This window comes from Montipora foliosa, chromosome 9 (assembly GCF_036669935.1).
Source record: "Montipora foliosa isolate CH-2021 chromosome 9, ASM3666993v2, whole genome shotgun sequence".
NCBI lineage: Eukaryota > Metazoa > Cnidaria > Anthozoa > Scleractinia > Acroporidae > Montipora > Montipora foliosa.
In genome coordinates, this window is record NC_090877.1 from 31010682 (window position 1) to 31038382 (window position 27701).

Below are 27701 nucleotides of genomic sequence, written 5' to 3' on the forward strand. Positions count from 1 at the left end.
CTAAGAAATTCGTTTCTACGTTGCCAAACAGATATAGATTTCTTTACTAAAACATTCCCCAAAACCTTGATTCGCAACAAGGGAAAAGTAGTGCCGGCTTACGTTTTCGGAAAGCATACTTTTGCAATTTTTGGTACTCAAAAATCTGAAAAATGTCACCTAGCAGTTTCTTATAAGCAAATGGTTTCCCTGGGAAGTTCTTAAACGTTCAGCTAGCAATTTCTGAAATAAACATTTCATTCCCTAACTGAAATTTTCGGGCTCTTCAATTTTCAGCTAAGATACCCGAACAGATCAAATTCTTCTAGTTGATAAAAACAACGAGCCTAGATTTCTCTCTCAAAGGCTCTTCGCTAAAGTTGCTCGTTGGGTGCCTTGAACTGAGATTGACAATCCACCGTGATAAGGATTTGTTGCCTCGAATCACGAAAGTTGAAGCATTTAGAAAACTCAGGGCTCTTTGAGAGCATCCCAAACATTTGATCTGTTTGTCGGGCAACTTGACATGTTGCTCGTGTGTCGTTAGAAATAAATTGGTCTTAAGTCTTAGTGAACCTCGTTTGGCAAAAGAGAACTCATAAGAATATCACCAGTTCCGACATGTGTTCACTGATGCCCGGCCAAGGGATGACTCAACCTTTAATAGCCAGCCTGGCAGGCGGTTTTCTTCACGCTTTGGACTTCCGAGTGTTCGGTTTAATGTAATGTTCAGCGCAAACCTCGGAACAGGGGCCCGTTTCTCGAAGTCCCGAATCTTTCGGGCTTATTTCGGCAACCTGGGGCATGAAACTTTGCAATAATGTTGTTTCTTCAGATCTTGTAAATCTGGCCCATTTTGTTCAAAGGACGGATATAAACTTTATCCAATGGAAAGTACAAAATATAGAAAATATTCTGCAAAGGTAGGTCAAGACAACGTGAACATGGGCGTTGTTGCAATGTTTCGGCTGACCAACACCAGCCTTCTTCAGGTTTATTGAATGGATAAATGCTAGTAACAAGATCTTTATATTTACCGGAAATGACATAAAAAGGCTACGTGATGTGTTATAAAAACGGAAATGCATAAAAAAGAGGAGAGAGAATAATACATGATAACAAGATGAAAAAAACAAAAGAAAGTTAAAAGGTAGCTAAACTAAATTCTGCAGGCTCCAGTGTTTTTCCTCTGTGTATGAGGTCACGAGCCTTTCTGATGGAGTCACGACTAGTGTGCAGTTGTTCGAGCGGTATAAGGATCATGTGATCCTCCGCGTGACCACTGGTCAGGAAGTGTCGTGAAACCGCAGAGGGGGTATAACTACAAAAGGGGTTTATAATAGGTCGCCTATGTTCATTAAAGAGGTCTTTAAGACGACGTTTGGTCTCTCCGATGTACTGAAGATTACATTTAGTGCACTGAATCATGTAAATTACATTAGGGGTTTCACAAGTAATATGTGATTTGATTTTAAAGGTGAATATTCACCTCGACCTCGTCTCGGTGAATATTCTCCGATAATCACTTCGCCTGAGGAGAATAATTGTTTTAGTTTAATTGCACAGGTGATTATTTCAAAAAAGAGAAAAAAAAAAAAAACAACGCGAAAATCATCTTCACTTGCAGTGGCAAAAACGACTACTGGCAGCCATTTTGTCCTTCGAGGTGATTATCGGCTGATAATCCGAGATAGCGAGCCAATGAGAGCGCGCGATTTTGTATAATCACCTGTGTATTTATACTTAAGTGACTTATCCACCCGATGAAAGAATTCGGCCTTTGAACAACTGGGGCCTGATGAAAGGCCAGCTCTCTATTTAATTAAATGGACGGATCGCAGTTTCAAAATTGGCTTTTCGAGCCCGGAGAATTGCGAGAAACGGGCCCAAGATTTTTTCAGTCAACCCGGTGGAAAGAAGCGTTTAATAAAATGCACCGAATCGCCCGGTACGCACGCTGACTTTCGACCGGTTGGTCATTTGGTCACGGCATGACCATTCCGGGGAGTGGGGGGGGGGGGGTAGGGCGTGAAGAGTACCATAGCTAAAACAACCCAAAACTTGACAAAAATGCTAATCTTTGACCTAAACATTATGTTTCAGATAATGTTTCAGATAATGTTTTTGTAGAGCTCTGGGTTGTTTCAGCTGTGGTACCCTAGCCCTTCACCCCCTGCGTTACCCCCCACCCCCCCAGAATGGTCATGCAGTTTGGTCAGCAGATAGCAACTTGGATACATAAACGCTTCATATCATGATACATGTTCCTACCTGCACCGGGTATGCTGCGTGATATTTGCGTGCAAGAGCATGCCAACGTTTCCTGCCGGTATTTCTGCCCGCACACAGGCAATACGGGAGGTTATCGAGGGTGCTCGTATCTGCGATCGAAAAAAATATTTCAGTTTGTGACCCGCACGATGATTCTTTAGAATGACAGTGTTCTCCAAAACTGCGAGCTCCCATGGTGTGGAGCTGCCAGACACGTTTAAAATGTTGTTTTCACATCGAAACTTTGTTCATGCTTTGGCCGGCGCTGTGGTGAGTTAGATCTATGATTTGTGATCAATATGATTATATTTTTTGGCATACTTTGTTAATCATCGAAAACATAAACGTAACAGCTGAAGACAGCTGAATATCATGCCGCCTCTTTTTAGCATTCGTCGGAGTTCTTTAGAAACGATACGAGTCGGACGATCAGTAGGTGTTTGTCTTGAAGTGGTACTATGATCCAAAAATCACTTCCTTTTTTTCTTCAGATTTTAAAAGTGTGTTTGCTTAACACCTGCCTTGCAAAAGTTTGAGCTTTGATTTTTATCCAAAGACTGTTTACGTTGAATGTAACGTTTGGATTTCACGGTCCGCCGTTACTCACGTTCAAACCGCAGAGGGTTGGAGCTTGGGAAATGGAGTGCAGGGAAAAAGTGATTTCTTGCTGCATTATAAGACTAACATTCATCTATATGGTGTTATATTTCATAGTTACAATTCAACTCAGTTCATGTTAATTTTATTAATTATTTGTTTATCCCAAGCATTTATTACTTTTTCATTCTTGATTAAGAAGGGGTCATTGATAACAACACAAGGGCTGTGTTTCAGAGCAAGTCATTTATTTTTATATAATTGATAGCTTTATGCTTTTCAAATAAGGCTTGCTTGTGTAAAACAGGTAAACTAAGTGGGCCCAATGACCTTCTGTTGCAATGAAAAAATCCATAGCAAGGAGTTCATGCTTTCCAGTAATGCTATTGACAAACATATGGAATACCGGTAGCTTTTATCCGTTACAGAGAAACTGTACATGGGGGAGTTGGAGGAAGTCATTACTGGTGTTAATGGCACTAGCGGTCACTGACAGGATTGGCAGAATATGGAAGGGAGCAAGGGGTATAGATTTCCTGTTATCTGTTACCTAGGCCTCAACACAATCCCGCCAACCATCTCTGTCAGCCTCTGCCATTTGTACCTCACTCCAGTTCTTCCATCCCGCTTGTTCTCTTTCTCTCTCCGCCGTCCTTCTCCATGTTGTCCTTGGTCTTTCCCGTTTTTGCCGCCCCTCTTGGGGCCCAGGTTAATGCAATTCTGCAGTCATTGTTTGGTTCTTTCCTCATGATGTGGCCGATGAATTTCCATCTTCTCCTTCGCACATCCTCACTGAGTTTTTCTATCTCAGCCATCTTCAGGACTTCTTTGTTTGTAATTCTTTCCTGCTAACGTATCTTAAATATCCGTGTAAGACATCTGCTTTGGAAGATATCGATTTTATTTTCATCACATTTATTCATCTTCCACGTCTCGCAGCCATACATCAAGACTGGCTTCACTAGTGTCTTATATAGCCTGACTTTGGTTCGTCGACTGATGCTGTGGCTGCTCCAGATCTTTTTCAATCTCAAGAATACCGTATTTACCCGTGTATAAGTTGACCTTTTATGGCCTCAAAAGAAGCTCCAAAAATCGCCCTCGACTTATACACGGGTCAAAGATTTTGAGCCAAGTTCCAGCTAAGTAATTTATTCAAAATTAACATCATAATGTTGTCTTTGGGCATAACGAACGCAGTGGACAAAAGCCGACAAAAGACTTCAAAATGAATGACAAAAGACTACAAAATGAATGTAAGCAATTCCAGTTGAAATGAAAAAGGATTTGTCCAAATCTAAATGTTGAAGATACTCACAAGCACAAATATGAAATAGACACTGGAAATTTTCGTTTTCCAAAGGCGGAAAGCTCTAAAAGGCATTTCTGTTTCTTCAAACAAACTCGATTGTTCAACAGCTTAGTAACCTGGCGCAATACCTTGTGTTTGCGTGCAAGCAGTGTCACTCGTGTTGCGTGAAAATGCTGGTTGGTAATGATTGTTTTTTATTCTTAATACAAACCTGGCTGATTTAAATGCTTTTAAATGAGTTTTGTTTTGTTTGCCATGTGAAAAATTATAGGTCAAGGGAAAATTAAACCTTGCACATTTTCGCATCGTTCGCAAGTTATTTTCAAAGATTGACTCCTGCTTCTGTGATGATGTGCTTATCCTCTAAAGCCCTTTGTCGTTGAACAATGAAACAGGTTAGTTTGAGGTTTACATGTTCGATTTTCTGAGAACTTTTTCGAAACTCAAGGACAAAATGCCCGCATATACAACAACTGCTGAACCACAAAACTATTAAAAGCACTTGAGGCCCTGATTTTTTTGTGTATCCACATTTCCAGAAATCGAAGAATACAAGATTACTGTTGTGTCCCAGTAACTTTAAACAAAGAAATTAAGAAATTGCTTTTTTTGGCATCAAAAATGGGGGTCGACTTATACACGGGATCGACTTATACACGGGTAAATACGGTACCCCTCTCGCTTTAACTAATCTATTATGGATGTCTTCATTACCTCCACCCTCTTTGGAAACCGTAGCTCCCAAGTACACAAATCTATCAACATCCACTATTCCTTGCCCATTTACCTCTACCACATCGTTGTTCCGTGTGTTTATTTGGAGCAGCTTACATTTGTCTACATTAACTTTCAGTCCCACCCTTCCTGCTTCCTGGGCCAGCTTATCGGTCTTAGTCTGAATGTGCTGCCTGGTCGATAACAAAAGGGCTATGTCATCCGCAAAGTCGAGATGCTCGAGCTTTGTATTGAACACCCATCTTATTCCAGTATTCCCTTCTTGAAATGTATTTTTCATAATCCAATCAACGACTAGCAGGAATAGTAAACCTGACATGTTACAACCCTTTTTCACTCCAGTTTTGATCTTAAACCACTCCGTTGTATCCTGGCTATCCACTACTGTGCATTCAAAGTCATTATAGAGTGTTTTCGCCATGCTGATTATCTTGGGTGGTATGCCGTAGCTTCTCATAATCAACCATAGACTATCCCTATGGACTGAATCAAACGCTTTCTCGAAATCTATAAAGTTAACGTACGATGATGACTGCCATTCTATTGATTGCTCGATGACATTTCTCAATATGAAAATTTGCTCAACCTCGTTCCCAGGGTCTCTCTTCTCTGCCTCCATTGTCGTTGAGAGAAGACCCTGGTTCACGCTGGTCACGTGTCTCCCAGAATCTGGGAGGTTGGGGAAATGTGTGTTAGGGGATGGGTGGCAATGTAGGCTTTGTTGACATTGCAAAGAAGGGAATCAGCACACATTTGATTTTGTGGCCAGATAACCATTGACAAAACGTTTGACAGCAGTATTTTATGTACTACACATATGGAACCCGATGTGAAAGAAAAAAAGTTGTGGTCAAATCGATCAGACGCCACAGAAAATATCCTCACGTTATTCAAGTTTTCATCCGTGTGAAGGTCCGGATCAACGAAGAATGCTAATAGTTTGCGACAATTTTAAAGGAAAGAAGATTTTGTCGTGCAAGAAAACAAGCGAAACGGTTATCCATGGAAAAGAAACATGTTCAGCGATCAGCCGGTGTGTTGTTTTTTAAGTTCTCGAGTCACATATCGACCTCAAATCCATCAAATCAAACTGTATTAGCATGTGCAGGTATTTCATTTTGTTCTTTGATTTTCGTTTTTCTTTCGAAAGTTAAACAACGTGATTGCTAAGGTCGCAATCTTGTACAGCGAGTTGACAGTTTGACTTATGATATTTATATTTCAACAACTTCGTGTAAATTGTCGATGTCGTTAAGATTTTTTTTACCACTGCACCGCGCTTTAATAGCGTGTATATTTTTAGTCGCAGTAAAATAAAAGAGACATTTTTATCAAGCAAACGTAGTGTTTGGTGTATTCTTTCATGTTAGTGTTTGTTCTGAAGAAGCAACTTTGGCTACTAACGAAATTAATTTTTTTTAAAGCAAACGTCAATCGCCACTCGACATTGAAGTCGTCTTGTCGATCACAAAAGCTCTTGCTTTTAGTTTGACCGCTTTTGTGGGAATTCATCTCCTGTGGGAATATAACATCAGCTCTTTTGACCTTTTTATTTTAGAAATGCCTTGTTAAACGAATATTTTTTCGCCCAGGTGCGGTTTGGGATCAAAATATAACGAAAACACTACCCTAGTGGAAAAATGTTTGTCGACGAGTGCCACGTGACCAGCGTGAACCAGGGTCTTCTCTCAACGACAATGGAGGCAGAGAAGAGAGACCCTGGGAACGAGGTTGAAATTTGCTCAGTAGTTCCCCTACCTGGTTGAAAACCTGCTTGTTCCTTTCGAAGCTTCGACTCTACTCCAGTTCGTATCCTGTCAATCACAATTCTCCCCATGACCTTACTGACAACTAACAGCAGCGTAATTCCATGCCAGTTTTTACATTCTTTCAGATTTCCTTTTTTTGGCAGTTTGACAATCAGTCCTTTTCTCCATTATTTTTTTTGGTGTCTTCTCGTCTCTCCACACTATGTCTATGATCTCCTTGACTTTAGTGGTAGCATAGTCAATGTCAGCTTTGAGCAGCTCCGCTTGTATCTTGTCTATTCCTGGTGCTTTTCCATTCTTCAGATGCCCTTCAAAAATGTGATGTCTAGAATCCTCTGCTTTGAGTTTTTTAAAGTGGTTCCAATCTCGTACCCAGAGTCCTTGGGCTTCTTGGTCAGCGGGTGAGTGCCCAGAGAGACTCTTGGATAATGGACTCCATTTTCCCAGAATACTTGGGGTTCTGGTCTTATTGCGCATGCTTGAGTCAAAACAGTCAAAACAGCTCATGACAAGTGTTCCTCTGACGAGTGGATTAATGAGTTCATTATTGCAAATTTGATTCCAGTAATCATTTCAATTATCTGGTTGTCGGATGAATAAATTAATGCAAAATTCAAATCAAGCCTCAGTTCAAAACTCGAATTTTGATTAGAATATTGCTGGCTTCTGATACCAGGCCTGCGTGAGAATTTCTTAGGTTTACTGATTTGCATAATCTGTAAAACAACAGTCATTTCACTCTAGCAACATTACCTTTCTGTAATCTTGAGACACTATGTTTTCGAACCAAAGATTGGACAGAGAAATGAAATAATAATATTTAGAAAGAAAAGCAAATTATGCAAATTGGTACACCTGTCAAATTCTCATGCCGTCCTGACACTGGAAGCGAGCAATAATCCAATCAAAATTCAAGTTTTGAACTGAGGCTCGATTTGAAGTTTGCATCATTCATCCGACGACCAGATTATTGCAGTGATTCCTGAAATCAAATTTGCAACAATGAAATCATTAATCCGCTCGTCAGAGGAACGCTTGAGCTGTTTTGACTGTAACAAAAACTTATTTTCCATAGATCTTTCTCAGTCAGTAAAGCCAATTAGAAACTGGCAATGCAAGGAATTTGGTCATGCTTTCTGTGGGAAATCGACTGTGGTCTTGAATTTCAAGTCATGTTGTTTGTTACACAAATCGTCAACTTTTTTCACACATTGTCGTCTGTTTACTCCCTGGGAATAACTTTTTCCTGGGAAAGGATAAACAAGAAAAGAAGCCATATTAAACCTAAAAAGAACTGCGGCCGTAAATAAAGAAATAATCATAACATTTTTGTGGTTCATCCCAAGGGACTCTCTAGGACATCCCTTGTGTTCTCATTGGCTGTTGTTATCTACGGTTTTTGCGTGTTGACAGGTGCTGGATCAAAAGCCATGAAAAGTTTGTAAAGCCTTAATTTGGAAGTGCAAAAAACCTAGTTCGTTTTTGCGCAATTGTATCCTCTTTAAGCGAATGATAGGGTATAAAAATTCAGCGGATTATCTTGAAATTTCGCCTGAGGACTCCTTAGATACCAACCTTAAATAAAGTGTGAGGGATTTCCGTTTTTTAAAATTGAACTCCCACAATGGCCTTCGACTTAACCTTTATCTGAAAATTTTTGACAGGCATATTTTAAACAAAATTTTCTAGCAACATATTGGAATATCAAAAACGCCTCACACACTTTTGATGATAAACGCCTTGTGAATGACATCATACAGAAGGCTTCCCTTAGCATTGAAATTTGATACCCAATAAATTGGATCAGAGAGACATCAGTCAAGTGAAAAAGAAAATATATTTACCAGAAAGTGCATTTCATAGCCTTTCAATTGATGTACTATAGTTTAGGGCTGTTTTGCCCAACAAAGCACATTAAAAAAAAATATTCGCATAGGACATCTATGAAGGTCTGCCGTAACCTTAAAGATGCTGTTACACTGTGCAAGTTTTTGTGAGACAAGTTGCATGAATCAATGCCCAATGTATCTTACCTGTACCTTGCAACAGGCAAAACATTGCGAGACCAGTTGCAGAAACTTTTGCGGAAAGTAGAATTGAGGTCTCTTTCCACAATGGTTGCAACAAATTGTTTGAGCATTGTGCAGTGTAATATCTGTCCTGCAACTTGTCACAACAGTTTGTGGCACCAGCCTATGAAAATGTTCCTTTAAGCTCATGTGATCATCGAAAGGAGACAAGTTGCACGAAATGTTGCTCAGTGTAACACCCGTAAAACAACTTGTATTTTACTGTGAGAATGTTTGTAGAAATGGCGTTGCGAGACATGTTGCACAAAAAATTTCAAAATTTTCTAGGGTAGTGTGCCCCCACACCCCCCTAGGGGAAAGGGGCCTTATGCTTTCTTTCTTGCCACACCCACCTACTCCACAAACCTAGCCGTTTACTGAAAAACTTATTGAAACCCCTGTGATATATCATCTTAACCTTTAACTAGTGACATTACACATGTAACACCCATATAAGGCAATGAGAATAAAACATGATTCACTCTGATCTTTAACGTGGCCCACGTGGTTCTGTTCACTAATTGAGAAATTATACAGACTGCATGCTGGCTACAAATACTTGTAAAAGCTCTGAAACATTGTCTTTGTTTGTTGTGTAATAATATAGGGAAGTGTAACTGCCATGTCAGTATTTTATCCTTTGGATACAGCAAGAACCAGACTCCAAGGTTAGTATGAAGATGAACAGACAGTAATATGTAATAACTTGCTATAATGAAACTTTTGTGTGTAGTCTGCACCTCAATTATTGAGGTTACACATGTACAATGCATGGGGCAGTGCAGGAGTTTGGTGAAAGCAATCAGATTATAGCCTCCACTACATGTATCTGTCATCAAATAAGGGTATCCAGGCATAAGATTTTTAGTGCATTGAACAGCTGGTAAAATTAAAGAACAACTCCCCTAAACTGACTGTTGGCCAACTGTCCACCATCCAACAGTTGACCAAAAGTTTGCAAACAGTCAGGCAACAGTTGGCGGACATAATGGATGAAGTGACTTTTAAGCTTTAGAATGGCGGTACTGGCTTTGGTGTCCAGTAATCTGTCAACCTCCCAAATGTTGCTGTAGTAGTCAACAGTAACCAGGTACAGTATTCTTTGCTATCAGTGGCGAAAATGCCGGTACCTACTCTTTCCAAGGGGTGGCAGGATGCATCATGGCTCATCAAAGATTCTTTGAGTTGAGAGGAAGAATCAAACTCTCAGCATATCTTGCTTGCTGAGATGTACTGCTTAATTTCGGACGACATGCTAGGCCAGTAAATGCACTCACATGCTCTTCTAAGACAACTCTATTCCTAAGTATGGTTGACCGTTTGTTGCAAAATTCAACAATGTATATTTGTATGCAATAGTCTATATTGATTCAACTGCAACACAGGATATTTTCATTTAACAACTACAGTATATTGATTCAACTTCAACACATGATATTTTCATTCAACGACTAAATTCATTCAATTTAAACACAGACTTTGTTTATTCAACAATTATATTCATTCAACTTCACAGACTATTTTTGTGCAAGAAGAAGATTTATTTATTCAACTTCAACTCCCAAAGTTAGGTTTTATGGGACAAATATATATATTCAACTTCAACAAAAATATTTCCATTCAACAAAACATATTTATTCAACTCTTCGCAACTTCCCAGACATCGATAAATTGATTAATTTAATTCTTATTCAACAAAGCTCCACCTCCCTACCCTCCTGGCCTGGCCTCCTGGCCTCACACTCAGTTCTGTTTTCTTTGTCTCACAAGTATCAAGGGGGATTTCTAAACAAAACAATACTCAAATTCAACCTTAAAGCTTCGTAGCCATCTGTGGAGATCGATAATTTCTTTTAGGCTTCAACGCAACCGCAAAAACCACACTGCAGACCTGTTGTAACTTCCTATAACGTTCAACTTAACAATATCATCAATGTTGTTTATGGGCCGCCATGCTGCTTTTCAACATGCTGTTTCCAGATCATGCTCTTCTTTGTTAAGAAGGGGTAGCAGGGGGGTAGGGAGGTGGAGCTTTGTGAATAAGAATTTATCAGTGTCTGGGAAGTTGCGAAGAGTTGACTAAATATGTTTGGTTGAATGAAAATATTTTTGTTGAAGTTGAATAAATGTATTCGTTCCGTAAAACATAACTTTGGGCGTTGAAGTTGAATAAATACATGTATTCTTCTTGCACAAGTTGAAGTTGAATTGAATATATTTGTCGAATAAACAAAGCCTGTGTGAAGTTGAATGAATGTAGTTGTTAAATGAAAATAGGCCGTTTTGGCTTCAATCACATTGGATGGTAAGATCACCATGGGGATTATAGTAGGTCAGCACTGGAGCTTGAGTGACCATCTGTTTTATTCTCTGGAATGCACTGTCTGGCTCATCAGACCAGTGCCATGGAGCATTTTCCTTGTCAGACGGTGTATGGACTCCATAATGTCTGACAGCTTTGGAACGAACATTGCTAGTAATTAACAAAACCATTTAATCTTTGCATTCCTTCAGAATTTCTGGTGTCTGCATCTTGATGCTAGCCTCCACCTTAGTGGGGTCAGGTCTCAGACCACCGCTGGATAACAGGTGGCCCATGCAAGCTACTTCTGTATGGCGCAGTCTCATATTGTCAGCATTCAGAACAATACCCTGCTTCAAACATCTTTGCAAAGGCTCCTCCAAGTTCTTGTCCTGATCTACATGTAACATTGCCTCTTTGAATATTATTCCGGTCCTTTCCACTTATCAAAATGTCATCTGCAATACAGAGTACCCCTTCCAATGCAGATAGACCAAAAGGTAGATGATACAAACGCTATCTGCCATAGGGAGTGGCAAATGTGGTAAGCTTGCTTGATTAGGGTACAAGGACACAGTGCCAGTAATTGGATTTGAAGTTGACTGTGGAAAAGATTCCCAGCTCGGATAGCTCAGGGAGTATATCTTCTAAAACTTTTTCTTTGAAGTGCGATAATCAGCGGTCGGGGGTCAAGGCAGATCCTCAGAGCACCATTTTTCTGGACTGTCACAGCTAGTCCGCTAACCCATAGGGTGGGTTCGTCTATTGGAGTGATGACTCCTGTCTTCTCAAGGCGGTCAAATTCCTGCTTCAGTTGGCCTTTGAGTGAGGCTGGTACGCCTCTAGGGGGTGCTACGATGTGCGTTACATTCTTATCCACTTCTTAATGCACCGTCCCAGGTAGTGTTCCTAATTCTTGTTGGAATACTTCAGGGTAGTGTTTGACAATTTCTTCATTACTGGGTTGCCAGTATGGCAATCCCAGTCGGAAAGTGTGTGGGATTTGTTTGTTTTATTTTTTTTATTGTCTTTAGACTCTTGACCGCTGACATTGCCTGGTGGGGTGGTTGCTTAATCTTGACGTTTTCTTCTTTGACCATCATCAAGCCCACTTGCAGAGCTGCCATGCTGAGCTCCGAAGATCAGTGTTAGGTGCTCTTCTACCGTTAGGAATTCCACAGAAAATTTCTTCCTATTCTTCGGGTTTTCAAGAATTGTGTGGCAGGACCCAGAGGTTGCAATGTGGTATCATTCAGAGAGTCTCTTCTGTTGTTTGTCTTTCACGCCATGCACTTCTTTGCTCTGTGCGGCCGTAATTGTTTTCAACTGTGAATTTGTAGTTTTGTTGCTTCTGCAGATGTCAATACATTTCTTTAAATTTAGCTTTCTCTCCTGTAGAAGCCGTTTGCGTGTGTGCTTGTCAAGTTTTGCTAAGTACTATTCAGTCACAAAGGATTAATGAAGCATGCATGCAATCACAGAAATCGCATGTTTTCACTAGCATGCGAGAGCTGTGACGTACATGTAGGCATCAATACTTTCATTCTCTTCTTGGTTTCTTGCGATAAAATTTTATCTTTCGAATGTCTCATTGAGTTCTCCAATGGTATAATTTATGGGTCAAACTTCTCGATAATTTTACTTAGTTTGTTTTTATCTTTTGGATTATCAAACTGAAAACCATTGAAGATCTTTAATGCGTCTACGCTCATACAATGAAGAAACAATGCTACCTTGTATTATGGCGGCTGTGTTCCAAGTTTAGCAATGATTATGTAGTTGTTCCACATCTGTTTCCAGACTTTCAGTTTTCTGCAATGTCTTCTGTGGATGACAAATTCAATTTGCCAGGAGGCATAATGCTAGGAGTCATAGCCATCGCATTAGCCAAAATAGTTGAAGTTGTCATTGCAGGCTGAGGAATCGTGTTGCGTCAGGCCACTAGGTTTTTTCGACCTCCGTGTTTAACATAAAGAGATTTGCTTACAGAGAGGGTCATACCACTTTTAGTCAGGAAGGCACTTGCCTCTGTTCATGATCAAAAAGCTCAGTACTCTTGTTCACACGATTTCAGATATCCCATTTCAATGCCACCATGTTTCATGCCCTGTTTTATTGGCAATCCTAGATCAAAACCTGCTAAAGAGAAATTCGATCCTATTCATAAACTAGTTAATTGTTAGAGAATCACACACACAATGTCTGATTCTGTCTGATCTTGTGACAAATTCAAGAGTACTGCAAGGGTCAATCTTGGGCCCTCTTCTTTTGTACTTACATGTATTGATTGTTTTTTGTCTTGGCATGGCCATATTGATTTTATAAGCAATAAAATTAGCAAGAGTTTTAATATTATTACAAAACTGGTCTAGATAAAAGCAGTGAAGAAACTAATTTTAGAAAAACACGACACTCCTGAGCAGTTGCCTCTGCCATCGTACATACCCTACATAGGTTATTTTTCTAGCATCGCCCAAAAGTGCATTCGTTGACTTTCACATTTCTATTGTAATAATGCAAACATCGTGTTAGCGTTTTCCTCTTTCAAAGTAGGTAGCCCCTTTAGTGTGAAAGACCCTGTCCCCAATGGACTCCGATCATGTGTTGTTTATAAATTCTCGTGTGCAGGCTGTGCAGCTTGCTATGTCTGTGAAACCACCCGACATTTCAACACACGTTTAAGGGAACATTTGGAAACGGACAGGGCCTCACACATTTTCAAGCATCTGGAGAGCTCCTTAGTGTGTCGCTCTGCATGCTCCCGTGACAATTTTGCCATCATTGATCAGGCATCTTCGTGTTTTGATCTCAAAATCAAAGAGGTGTTGCACATATTTTGGGACAAACCAACACTTAACGCACAGGTCAAACACGTTAATTTAAAACTTTCTGTTTAATTTTGAATTACTACTCTCGTAGTCTTAATTACTGTCATTGTTATTATTGTAATTTCTCTAGTATTTATATTTCACTGTAATTTATTGTTCATTTCACACTGAAGATGGCAGAGGCAACTGCCGAAACATGTCTGTAAAACTCAAGAGTGTCGTGTTTTTCTTAAAATTATTACAAAACTAAAACGTTATGTCACAAAACAGTTTCTTTTCAGTATGTATTATGCACTTGCATATCCTTACATAACCTATGGTTGCGTATTGTGGGTAATGTTCTTATGAAACACCTCTGGGTCAATTATTGGTTAAGTAACAAACAAAGTAGTGAGAATCATTAATGAAGTGCCGCTCTGTGATCATATTACTCCTCATTACATTTGTGCGTAAACCTTGGCCTTATCTAACCTGCGATCAAGCATACTTTTCTTGAGACAGGGTGCTAAAAAGTACGCCTGATACAATTTCTTAACAAGTCATCTGCTGCCCACCTGTCAAGAGTGATGTTATCATGTGTCATGCTATAAATGTGAGCCAATCAGATTTTACCGGAAATTACCTGCATGCTGCGATTCAAGTAAAGATGTGACATAAACAAAATAGCACTCTGGCTTTGATGTCTGCAATCAAAGCTGTTCCTGCAAATCCTGCTCGACAGTTGGTGCGGTTTCTCTGTTCAAACCATCAAGGAACAAAGAATTTTGAGATAAAATGGCAGAAAAAGCCTGAATTTTTTATGTCATCATCAGGCGCAATCAACAGTACAATAAATTTTATTTAAATTAAACTCGAATATTTGAGATGCCAATAAAAGATGCTATAAAATAGGTATAAGGAAAAATATTAATGGACTTTGAGAAATTCAAGTTTTTCAGTAGCAGCTACTCAGCTATCATTTTGTTATAAGTGTGTTCAGATTGTTCAGCGATTCCGTAAACAGTGTCGAATTTCTCTTTCAAGCTCGGTTGATTCCCCGAATGTGCCAGCCCTAAAGTTCTATTCGGCTCTTTTTGGATTCGCAACTTGTTGCTTCCGAACATAATTATTCCAAAGGACTTGCCACAACTACAAACGTTCTCGAGTTGGTGGAAGAAGAACGATGCATTTTCTTCTAGAATGTTCGGGCCTGTATTAATAACACTATTGCCAAATCCCGTAGGAAGTACAACTGTAATGTCTTCTTTTTCTCAAACCATTCTTCGGATGCATTCTCTCCGCTCTTCCTTTAAAGGTTTTTTAAAAAAATAATCTGAAGTCGAAGCAACAGCAGCTGTAAACAGAACCTAAACATCACTCGTGTTCAAATCCTTCTCGGCGGCCATAATTTCATCAGCTGTTAACCGATTTACAAGAAGTATGATTTGCAATTCTGTAAACAATCGGAGCGAGGCTCCAAGAGCTCTATTGTTTTTTGCCCAATCACAGCAAAGTCCAGCACCATGTCTAAGGAAAAGTACGCCTGATCGCAGGTTAGGTCTTATCAAGCTTCCTGACATTGTTAAATCTTGTGCCTGCCAATTATTTCATGATCACATCTTAGATGGTAAGCCGTCCAATTTCACCCTATCTCTTGTATCTGAGCAACATAATTACGGCACTCATATGGCATTCAAAGTTAACATAAGGGAATTTTGGCCAACGGTAATTGGATGTTGTTAATAGTCTAGATTGCTATTACTATTTCTATTTGTTGAAAACCAACAAAACGATTGTTTAAAGGAGCTCTCTGCCAGTATTATTTTCCTCAGTATTAATCCCTGTCACACGTACAACCTTTGTAAAATTCATTTTCCTCTCTGTCCCTTGTTTCCTTTGTATATAGTAAGCTTTCTTTTTCTGTCTTAACAAAATGTAATGATTAAAAAGGGCATACAGTAATTATAATTAGTCTAACTATATCATGCCCTTCTCTACTCTTCCTTGTTGCTTGAACATTGAAACTATTTTACTTAATTAGTTAATGTGGAGTAAACAAGCAAATACATAATTGCAAAGAAAATAATAAATTTAATTTATGTCCACTGAATGAATTTACTTTGCATTTGCTTAAATTACAGTACTTGTACATGTAACATTCACAGTTAATATGTTTTTTTAGTTGATGACAAGAGGAAAGCCAGGAACACAGCTTATGTCTTAATGGACATCATTCATGAAGAAGGATTGTATGTACTTACTGTTTATACTTGCACTTTTAAAAATGTAGAAACTAGCTTAGTATCATTCCTATTGATATTGCCACACTGATTGAGACTCAGTCTGGTAGTCTAGGGCTTTTCTGTTCACCAAATGTTACAGTATCTCCTCAAACAGAGCAAGGTTTTGTAGATGACCTTTTTGTGCATATCGCTGAATAGTTGCTTCACCAAAAGTAATATAAATCATTCTTTTTTTCTCAGTGCATGAGCCGCCGGAATTCAGGAAATCCTTTAAGCTGATTGGTTCCAGGGGTGGGCAGAATTTTCTCATCCGGCCCACTCATGGTGGGCAGAATACTAGCCTTGGTTGCGTGAGCATGTGGGATGACCTTAAATTTCCATTTTTTTTACACCAAATCCATTTACAGACAAAAGTTACTTTTTATTAGACAAGAGGTTTGGAAATAGAATTCAAATAAATATATTTCTTTTTGAAACGTTCAGTTTGTAAGTCGCTCTTATACTACATTCGCCATCAAGCGTGGTGCAAGTCAACAATTTAAAAAAAACTGATTTCAGAGAGAAAGGGAGAGAGAGGAAAAAATAAATAAGTTGTTTACCAGCTAAGGGTCGGCCTGTATAGTGAAAAACTGTGACCTCGGTCTTGAAAAAGCTGCCCTCGGCCTGCGGCCTTGGGCAGCATTTTCAAAACCTCTGTCACAGTTTTTCGCTCTAAGGACCTCCCAGCTGGCAAATAACATATATTTATTATCTGTTGTATTCCTATTACATGGTCACAATCTCGCATAGCTGACAATGACAATGAGATTTCTGAGCTTATCCCTGTCTTGGTTCCCTAAGTTATCTTGGTTCTGCTGGCTGATTTTTTATAACAAGATGGTCTTTAAAGCATTTACTCAGAATACCATGTTGCGCATAAGTAGGGTGATACATTTTGGAAGATTTAGAAACAAACTACAAGGATTGAATAGACTTCATGTAATTAAGCAATGCTCAAATTTGTTTTAAGTACGGAACAAAAGAAGTAAATGTTTCTGTGGCCGATTGATATCTGGAGGGCTCATGACAATGGATGACGTATTTGTGAACATGGCTTAGTGTTTACAAATAAATCAATAGGTCAACAAACAAAAGGAGTGGTTTGATTTGGTACATGTTGTCTGATCGGAAATAATGTGAATCTATGCAATGCAGGGGTGACATACAAAGTGAAACCATTGGGCCAAGGGAGAGTGAAACACTAGAGTTAAGTGAGGGAGAAAACTTGTGAAAATCATCCTTGTAATTAACGTGGCTCAGTAAAATTTCACCCTCCTCATACCAGCTGCAAAGTTTTGAAATTAACTGTGATGCGGTGGCCTCCCTCTAGGTAGCAAACATGAAGACCGTGAAACAATGAAAAAATTGACATCCACGGATGATGCTCGTAACAAGAACAGCTGAAAGAAAAAGAAATTTCGGACATTTCCAACATACCGCTGCTGGGAGTTCTTTACTGAGAATTTTGTCATGTCAGCATGCAACATTTAGATTAACTACATGTATCTGAATCCAGCATTTTCACTTTTTAGCTGCTATTGAGCTTTCACTCAGAACATGGACTTCAGTTTCTAAATCGGCAAACAACATTAGAACTTTCACACTGAAACCCCAACACATCTGCCAACGCTTTGGTTTTGCCAATGCATGTTATAAATCAGGATTTTCATTGAACTCTGTAAGAATTGAGGTTATTTGAAGCCTCATGTACATGTATGCAGAAATCCCCTCCAACGACACTCAACACGTCACAGCTGTTTTTTTTTGTTGTTGTTGGGAAAAGTAGTTTTGTTTATTGAATAGAGGGAGGTAAAACTTTTATATATTGCCTCAAGGGGTCAAGTGAATTGCTTTTAAGCAATGAAATCACTGCCTCGTAATTCTATTGTCCACTTTGCTGCACCGAACAGAGTCAACCGAGATTATAACTTGGATGCATATGCCTTTCAGGTGTTCCGAGTAATTACCTAATAACTCAATTTATTTTGACACATATGGCTATAAAACCAATTTACAAAGATAGTAGAACATGGATTTTGCAACAATGTAACGTTTCAGTCAGTTTATCCCAATATCAATGAGGTGCAAAAATTTCTTATTTAGGATCCTTTCATTCGCTTTTGTGGTCATCATGTTTGCCCTTTGCGAGATTTTAGGTTCATGTGTTTACAAGTTTGTTTTGCATCTGGAAGATGTTTATATTTTCAGTTACAACCTCTCCCTAACTTTTATCCAATGAAATCCCAGCGTCCTAATTCTATTGTGCATTTTGCTGCATCGAACAAAGTCAAACTTTCAGGTATTCTGTCTAGTGAGTAATAATGTTCTTGTTGCTGAAAACTAAATTGGAGGCTTAGCCATTAGACATTAGTATGATCAGTTGCAATTTACTGTAGCAGTGTAAGGTCTCAGTAAAAGAAAATGAAAATTTTTTGGCCGCTATTTTTTTGTATAGGGTCAAACTATATATCATATTAAAGCTATTAGATTGAATTATTTGAATAAAATTTTAGTGTTTTGGTATTTAATATTACCTCTTAGTCAACCTCATTCCCAGGGTTTCTCTTGTCTGCCCTCTTTGTCTTTGAGGAGAAAGACCCTGGTTCAGGCTGGTCACATGGCAATCCTCGACAAACATTTTTCCACTAGGGTAGGGTTTTCGTTATATTTGGATCACGCAACTGGGCGAAAGCTTATTGTTTGACAAGGCATTTTTAAAATAAATAATCTTTACCTTACAATGTAAGTTTCAAGAAAGTCAAAAGAGCTGATGATGATATATTCCAGACATAACTAATCGATGACATCAGTGACATCAATCGATATTATTTCGTGGCTGTAAAATGGTATTTGGCGAAGAAAAACAAACTCAAAACAACTTAAGTGTAAACAGATGTTTCCAGGTTTATTCTTTTTAGCTAGTAGTACATAGAAATTAAGCTTCAGAAGGTTCACCATTATGTCTTTGCCGTTTCTTGTTGAACCACACCTTGACGGTTGACCCGTCAAGGTTGTTCAGATTTGCAAATTCTTCGATAACTCCGTGCGATGGATACTTTCTCACTTTGTGCAAGGCCTCAAGTGCCATTTTGTGCAAATGCGAAAATTTTGTCCTCCTATTTGCGGTTGATGAAGCAGCTCGCTTCCTTTTTCCTATAAAACTAAAACAAAACGACTTTAATATGCAAAGCGACGGAGCACTCATGAAAAAAAAAGCATTTCTATGAACGATGTCAGCGCAGTACACAAGGCATATGGACTTTGCAACGGAAATAGTTTTGCGAATTGATCAAATTACACGTGTTCAAAAGTGATTCGTGTACCTTGAATCTTTCCCCTCAGATCCCCGATGGGATCTTCTTGCTGTAGCCAGTTCTTTATTCTTCGGTAGGGCTCTCTTCCTTCCTCCGACAGTTGTTCAAAGGTCTTAGGTTTGTTGAGAATTTCGGATCCTCTACCCTGGTATCTTTCCAACACGTGGGCTGCAAACTGCGCGATGGGGATTTTGTTCAGGCGCAGTGCTTCTTGGCTAACAAACACCCACCAAAAAAAAAATCGATAACCACGTAGTCGATTCTTGTCAGCGAATTTGTTAGTTTCAGTTTCAGACTGGTTGGTTACTGTTCAGTAGTTTTGTTATTACATAAAGAGTTGGGAATGGGTTAAGTGAAATATTGCACAATTGAGAATCATCTGTATTTGTGATTACCACTTTGCGCGTCGACATTGTCAACAGGAATTTCACTGAGATACAAGGAAAATTTTCGTCTAACACAGCTAAAAGAATCACAAACGAAAAAAATGGTACAAGAAAGCTAGTCGATGAGTAATCGATGGGTCATCGATGAGTAATCAATTACATCAATGAGTAATTGATATCATCGATGAGTAGTCGATAGGCCACAAAATTTTTGGGCTTCGATTACTCATCGATTACTAATTGATCATCGCCAATAATCAATGACTAACCAACTGATTACTCATCGATTACTCATTTATTACTAATTGATGTCATTGATCATCGATTAGTTATGTCTGGAAAATTCCCACATGAGATGAATTCCCACAAAAGCAGTCAAGCTTTTGTGACCCCTGAATCATGTCGAGCGGCGATTGGCATTCACAAAAATATTTTGATTTTGTTATTAGCTAATGTAACAGTTGCTTCTACAGAACATGCACTGTCATAAAACAATACGCCAAACACTACATTTGCTTGATAAAATATAACAATGTGCTTCACAATGTGCACACAAGCCCTAGGAACTCTATTGTAAAGCTTTTGCATGCAGTTCATGGCCTGCTGAATAACTGCGCCCCGTACTTGAAAGACAATTATGTTGAGCCAATCAGCGTTCGGGCACGTGCTAAGGTACAGATTGCATAATTATATGAAATGGATCATATATGAACTTGCAATATGAAATCAAGTGAAGCTATGATCCTGGCAGTTATGAACGCAATTTTTGCAAATTGCGTAAAGAAACCTGAAAAGTTCAGGACTTCAACGGGGTTTGAACCCACGACCTTGCGATACCGGTGTGACGCTCTAATCAACTGAGCTATGAAGCCACTGACGTTGAGAGCTGGTCATTTGTGGGTTCCAATGTTCCCGTGAGGAATGAACAAGGATGAAATGATATATGAAATGGGTCATAAATGAACTGCAGACTGCGAACTGCCTTCAAACCCCGTTGAGGTCCTGAATTTTTCAGGCTTCATTACGCAATTTGCAAAAAAATGCGTTCATAACTGCGAGGATCATAGCTTCACTTGATTTCATATCCGCAGTTCGTATATCATCCATTTCATATTATTTCATCGTTGATCAATTCCTCTACGGAACATTGCAACCCACAAATGACCAGCTCCATCGTCAGTGGCTTCATAGCTCAGTTGGTTAGAGCGTCGCATTGGTATTGTGAGGTCACAGGTTCAAACCCCGTCGAAGTCCTGAATTTTTCAGGTTTCTTTACGCAATTTGCAAAAATTGCGTTCATAATTGCGAGGATCATAGCTTCACTTGATTTCATATCCGTAGTTCATATTATAAATGAAGGCTGTCAGTTGACACCCGATTCTTTCTACCCTGCGAGCAGAGTCTCTTTCGATCTTACTAGATAAGTCGGGAAGAGGAAAGTAGACTCTGCACGCCGCCTCCACATTTCGTATTGAGCATGCGTTAAAAATTTAACGTATTCGTCACGCGTGACCAGTAGCCACAAAACCACAAAACGAAAACACGCAGTCGGGATATTTTCCAACAACTCTGGCAAACACACGACAATCAAGGAATCATTTCATTGGAAACTCGAGATAGTCCATATTCTTAAAATGCCATTTCATTTTTTTACTGAAAAAAATTAGGTTTCTGTCAGACTTTTAAAATTTAAACCTAATCAGTTACCAGCTTGGCAACACTTGATGCAATCTGATTCCATATTAGATGTATGTCATACGGTATATGAGCTCTTAACTGAGATTGAGTGAAACAATCAGGAAGCTAGAATAATTCTTTGAGATATCCGAAGTCAAAAATTCAATATTATATATTATCTTTTTTTCAGGGAGTCTCTATACCGAGGTCTTTTTCCTGTGTTGTGTAGCCTTTTTTGTTCAAATTTCCTTTACTTCTACACATTTAATGGCCAGAAGGCGGTTTTTGTTGGAAAGGGTATGACATCTTCATCACTCCAGGATTTGCTGTTTGGATATTTAGCAGGTATGAATAAAATGATTCATTAATAATACTTTCCAGAAAAGGTCTGACTCAGTGTTGTTAGATTATTTTTTTTCTTTTCCTAATAGTGCCAAAAGTTAAGGGACACCTTAAGTTGTCTAAGGAAAGCTGGCTTAATTAATGAATCAAGTGTAGATGACCCTAATTTGCTCTTTGGTGTGACCATAAAAATTATGCTATGCAAACTTTGATGATATTGCAGCGACTGCTGGCTTTGGACAGGAGATTTTTGATGCATCGACCTAATAAAAAGGCGTGTCCTAGAAGTTGATCACTAATAGTTCAAACCAGTCCTTCCTTTTCACATCTGACAGCCCCTGTCACTGGTAACAGCTGGGTGCAATATTGATGATATGTGTTTGAATGCACAGAGAGATACTGGGTGCCCAGGTCCTTATATGTATGCCACTTTCCTCTGTAAAAGCAGTGTGTGAACCCACCTTTGTGACTAATAATAAGTATTTGTTGTTTACTAAAACTCTACATGCATGTAACGCTCTACACAATATTATGGCCTCTGCAGACAGTCAGGGGATGTCAAGTCGATGATGACTGCAAGAGGAGCTGTGGGGTTAGAGTTGGATTTGAAAGGTTTATACCGACTTGAAAGTCGGTTTGACTCACTAGTCATGCTAACATAAAAAGGGTTGCACCTTATGGCAGTTGATATTTTTTAGGAATAGTTAATGTTTTGATGACGACTCCACTTTGGGTAGTAAACACTCGCTTAAAGTTACAAGGAGCGACTTTCAGAACTAAAGGTTTAGAAGACAACAAAACGAAGAAATACAAAGGAATTATTGGTAAGTCCACCTTTACTGTAATTCTAAGTAGCAAATTACCTAAGTCAACAATACTAATATTTTAACAATTAAATTTGATGCAAATCATTCATTGTGGATGTGACCTGGTGTTCATTGTTATTGTACCTGATGAAGGCACTATTTAATTCTATGCAGGCTTTTTCTAATAAGTTGATTTACCATTAATTATTATTTTTATATGTAGGAAGGAATGAGAATTGAGGTGGTGTCTGGAAAAACCCCCAATTGATTTGCTCCTTATTGTGTTAAACCTTTGATTCATGCACCTCTTTAACTCTTTCTGCAGTGCTTGTTACGAACGTGTAATGGACAGTATGATGATAGCTGGCTTTGTATTCTCATATTTTACACAATGATTCATTCATCACGGGAACATTAGAACCCACAAATGACCACGTCCAATGATCAGTGGCTTCATACATGTAGATCAGCTGGTTAGAGCGTCGTACCGGTGCCCTAGCGAATTTGGACCCCCGGGGACTAAATCTGCTAGCACCCCTTCGCGGATTTAGACCCCCCATATTACAGCTTATTTATTTAACTGTTTATCGATACAGAGTTAGATTTTGGTGGCCACTGTAGTCAATTTACCATATCAACCCAGTTGATAAACACATTTCTGTGTTAATTTGAGGACTGGTTATTACCTGTGGACATTTTTATAGATGGATTGCAAAAGGTCAGCCGTGAAGAAGGCTTGAGAGCCTTGTGGAGTGGCACAGGCCCATCTCTTATCCTTGCTGGAAATCCTGCCATTCAGTTTATGGTTTATGAAGCAATTAAGAAGTTTTTAATGGGTGACACTAAGAAGGTAGATTAACTGATTCGATAGCTTTACACTTATTTCTTCATTTTGCGCAATTTTATGTGGTAAGTTTTGTCCTCCAACAAGTTTTCCACTAGTCATCCACTTCGCATTTACTAGCATTTATTTGCTTGGAAAAAAAAACCTCTTTAGAAGAGCGTTATAATCACCAAATTATTTGTTATCATGGTGTGTGGCCTTTTATGTTAATTTTTCTAAGCTTCAGTGTTAACTTAAATGAAAAGTTGGAAAGATCAGCGTAGTTGCAAAGCCGGAAGCGGGACACTTGGTAGATCAAATACAGCGAAGTCGCACCTTGGTCATGTCTTCGAGTCCCGTTCAAGCCTGGATTTTCTCGCGCTTCCTTTGCAAATACGATGATCTTTCAAACTTTTCATTTTATTTCTATACTTTTACCCTCAAAAATTTAAATTACTGCGATTTCCATAATTCTGCGGAATCTCACCTTCAAGCGCTGAGAGCCAAACTGCACTTTGTCTTCCATCAATCAAATTTCCGAGGATAGCCGGGAAGATCGTTCCTCCTCCGGAAAGGGAATTGGAGTTTTTGTTTAGGTCACAGCTCGAATACCATTATCTTATCTTTTTAGGGGTTCTATAGTAAAACAATGTGCACAGATTCCATCGCTTTCCATTGGCGTCGAGTTCGAATGAACGAATGTACCGTGGAACCAAAGATGCTGATTTGTAGGTTATGTCACGCATCGGCATCCGTGGTTTCCGGTCAACTCTCGGCTTGGCGTCGGAAGTTTGATTGATGGAAGCCAAATCGCAGTTTGGCCGTGAGATTCCTCAGAATTATGAAAATCCCAGTAAATATTTTTGGCGACGAGTCAGCCGAGCGAAGACGCGAGGCTGACAAGGCGGCAGCCTTGATAGAGCTGAAGCGCGAGAGTGTTGTGTTATTGTATGTTCCTGTTCAAACAATACAGCAGTACTTTCAATATAATAATTTATTGCAAAACACGTTGACATTTACATTGCTGTTAGAGATACAAAGTGTTTTACTTACATTTCTATTATTATTACATGTTATTATTAACTTACATAAGTTGAGTTGCAGAGAGTTGCAGTACTTCGAAATAAGAATAATACAACTACTATTGGGTTCCAAAAATGGCACTCTGATGGAAATAAGCAAACTATGTATTATATTGACTGTCTGGTTGGCACTTCTACATGTAGTTTATGTGAAATAGTACTCGACAATTTGCACAATAGTGCTTGCAAACATTTCTCCTTGGGTATAATTTATTATTACCTGTCCCTGTAGGTCTCAGAAAGATACCTGCTAACGATTTCGCGAACTGTGCTTGCGTTTTTTCGTAAAATAGTCCAATTACATGCATTCATTTTATGCTCTATCGAAAAAAAGAAACACTCATTCCTAAAACTGGGGTAATATTTTTGACGGAAATCGCACATATTTCGCATTGGAACGTTAGTTAATTCTGGTATGGGGCAACTTCAGAAAATCCTTTTGTCTTGTTCGTGCAATTTGGAATAAATAAGCGCTTATAGTGTTTTTTCACAGACTAAAAATCTGGTTTGTCTTTGAAAAACGTTATTTCTTGATGTTTTGTAGGTTTTACGCGGTAGACAATATTTTGTTTTGGGTGCAATTGCGAAAGCTGTTTCTACAGTTCTGACATATCCATTGCAAGTGGCTCAATGCAGACTGCGGGTTAGTTGATCATACTCTTATTTAATTATTGAGACAATGTCTGCTGTGATTGAATAATCATACTTGACTTAATTGCTTATAAATCCAAAAGATACTAAAAGTCCGGGAAGGGCTTGAGAAATTACCCGGGGTGTGCCGGCTTACGCAATGCCATTGATGACGTATAATAATAAGGATTTATCTTTTTAAGTCCTTTGTTTCAGTGGATTATGTAATCGTTAAATCCTCCCTTTCGTCACGTTATTTATATATATAAATCCTCTTTTCAAATATTCATTCAGTGTTTAGCATTTTGCCCCCGCAGGACGGAAGGCATCATTAGATCGTCACTAAAGTCCGCCTAAAGTATATCTTGGGTATTGATGAGCTAGAAGCACGCGAGAGAGAATTGTGTTTCCTTTGTTGGCTTTTTCCACTTAATTTTCCCTTCTCATTTTCCTGTTCAGGGTGAAAATGTCAGAAGTTATTGTTTATACATACATAAACATATTTGTATGATTCATCGGTAATTACAAAATAATTCGATCAGTATTTCTTCCGGGGAAATAATTCTGACTTATAAATGCGGTGAGAGCTAAAATTAGAGCATTCAGCATTATTCGGATAGTCAACGGGTCAACTTAGGTTTTTTTTAGCAAAGCGATCGTTTTGACAGGTTTTGTTGACACCCTTTAAGGATTGATATCGCAGAAAGCTCCTTCAAAGAAGTATAACACATGGAAACCTTTTCAAGAAAGGTTCTTCGACGGAGTCGAATAACCTGTTGTCAACTATTGTTTCATGTAGATTATTGTTGTAAATGGCCTCGGTGAGGGCACATGAATGTATATTTAAATTTTGTTTCAAGTTTTCCACCGGTTACAAACAATTACGTAGCTAGCTAAGATGAAGTTCACCTTGGCCTTCATCCTCAAACACGTACTCCCACAGGCGCCCCAAGCTCAGTGTGAGCATGGCCGACAAAAATATAAGGATTTGTATGGGAATCCCGTTAAAAAGGTTAAGAAGATAATTATATGAAAAAAAAAAATCTCAATGCAAAAGCCTAATCTTATTACCGTTGTGGATAGCTTCATTCCTGTGTGGTTATTTTCCAGATCCGACGCGATGTGAGCCATTTTTCAATTTCTGGGTTGTCAACGGTTATAATAAAATTATAAAATTAAACGATTAGGATTCTATCCTGTCATGAGTCAACTAGAGTGGCACAGGAAGACAATAAAAGGAACGAAGGAAAAGGGAGGGTGGGATACGGGCATGTGACTCCTTCGTTCCAGACTGATGACAGGATAGAATCCTAATCAAACTTCAACTTACAGGTAAGTCTCGTTTAATTTTATAATTCTATCCTGTTAATCAGTCATTGTCACTACGGAGTCACATGAGATTTCAAAGTCCTGTGCCACGAATCCAAAAATAGAGATATAAAGAGGCAAATGTAAAGAAGTCTCCTTAACGTTATTGAACAGTCAAACAAAACAAACTTCAAATGCAATGAGCTGCATTTGCAACCGTTGATTCAAAAACATTTGTTGCAGATACTGCTGTAAAACCATAGTCCCAAAATTAACAGCATGGTCAACAGGCTTCTGATAAACATTTCTCAAAGGTATCAGAGTTAGACTATCCTGCAGCTTTCATAATTTCTGTAATACTGAAACCCTTTGCTTCACATGAAGAAGTCGATGCAGATCGGGTGCTATGACTAGTGTACATAGTGACATCGATACCTGCAGATTTCATGACTCGTTTGGTCCACCTAGAAATCATACTCCTTGATACAGCTTTATGAGTCTTTATGTAACTAGTCAAAAGTTGTGATTGGCTATTTCTTAGATCCGTAGTTTTACTAAGGTACTCCTTAAGGTGTTCAAACACACAAAGTTTCTTGTCCTCCTCAAAAGCGTGCAGTACGATTGGTTCCAAATGTGCTCCATGTTTAGATAATTTTAGCTTCTGCATGACGGTTATTCTGTACTTGTCGTCAAATGCTTGAATGTAGTTCACATCCAACAAATGTATGGTTTGCCCCACGCTGAGCCGTAGTCAAACATAATAACATTGTGAGCCTTAATGAAAGGTCTTTGAATGACAGCTTACAAGCAAAATCAAAGGTCTTAAGAAAATGAAGTACAATGTTAACATCCCAAATATGATTGTACTTAGGGAGGGCTGAGTGGCCTCAATTCATAAATCCCCTTTAAGCATGCAGCGACAAACTAAAGGATGTTCCCCAAGTTTGCTGCCATCATTCAGGGTGACAATTGATGATAACGCAGAACGGGCCTAGCCTAAACCGGAACGAAACAGTGTCATCAAAAACTCAACACCCTGGTTTATACCAGGCCGAAAACATCAACAGCATTCTCATTACTGTAGCTTAGTTATTTGGTTAAATATGTTTGGTATTGCTTAGTAGTTCCAGTTCTCCATGACGCCATTAGAACTTCCTTAGCACTTAGTGATGGATCATAGGTATCTAAGCTGTCCCTGATTAGAGACAAA

At 38.9% G+C, this 27701-nt stretch overlaps 1 protein-coding gene across 3 annotated transcripts in view; it reads left to right on the plus strand.

Moving 5' to 3' along the window:
• Positions 1-2240: 2240 nt before the first annotated feature.
• LOC137969886 (peroxisomal membrane protein PMP34-like) overlaps positions 2241-27701 on the plus strand; it is a 47293-nt gene continuing 21832 nt past the window's right edge. For 2 of the 3 annotated variants that reach the window (XM_068816288.1, XM_068816289.1), the window contains exons 1-7: positions 2242-2520; positions 9340-9400; positions 16024-16090; positions 21691-21845; positions 22541-22666; positions 23353-23498; positions 25098-25196. In XM_068816288.1, the coding sequence (XP_068672389.1) occupies positions 2413-2520; positions 9340-9400; positions 16024-16090; positions 21691-21845; positions 22541-22666; positions 23353-23498; positions 25098-25196 (762 nt within the window). In that variant the 5' untranslated portion in view covers positions 2242-2412. Of the gene's footprint in view, positions 2521-9339; positions 9401-16023; positions 16091-21690; positions 21846-22540; positions 22667-23352; positions 23499-25097; positions 25197-27701 lie in introns of all 3 variants that reach the window. The other variant, XM_068816290.1, reaches the window with a different exon arrangement.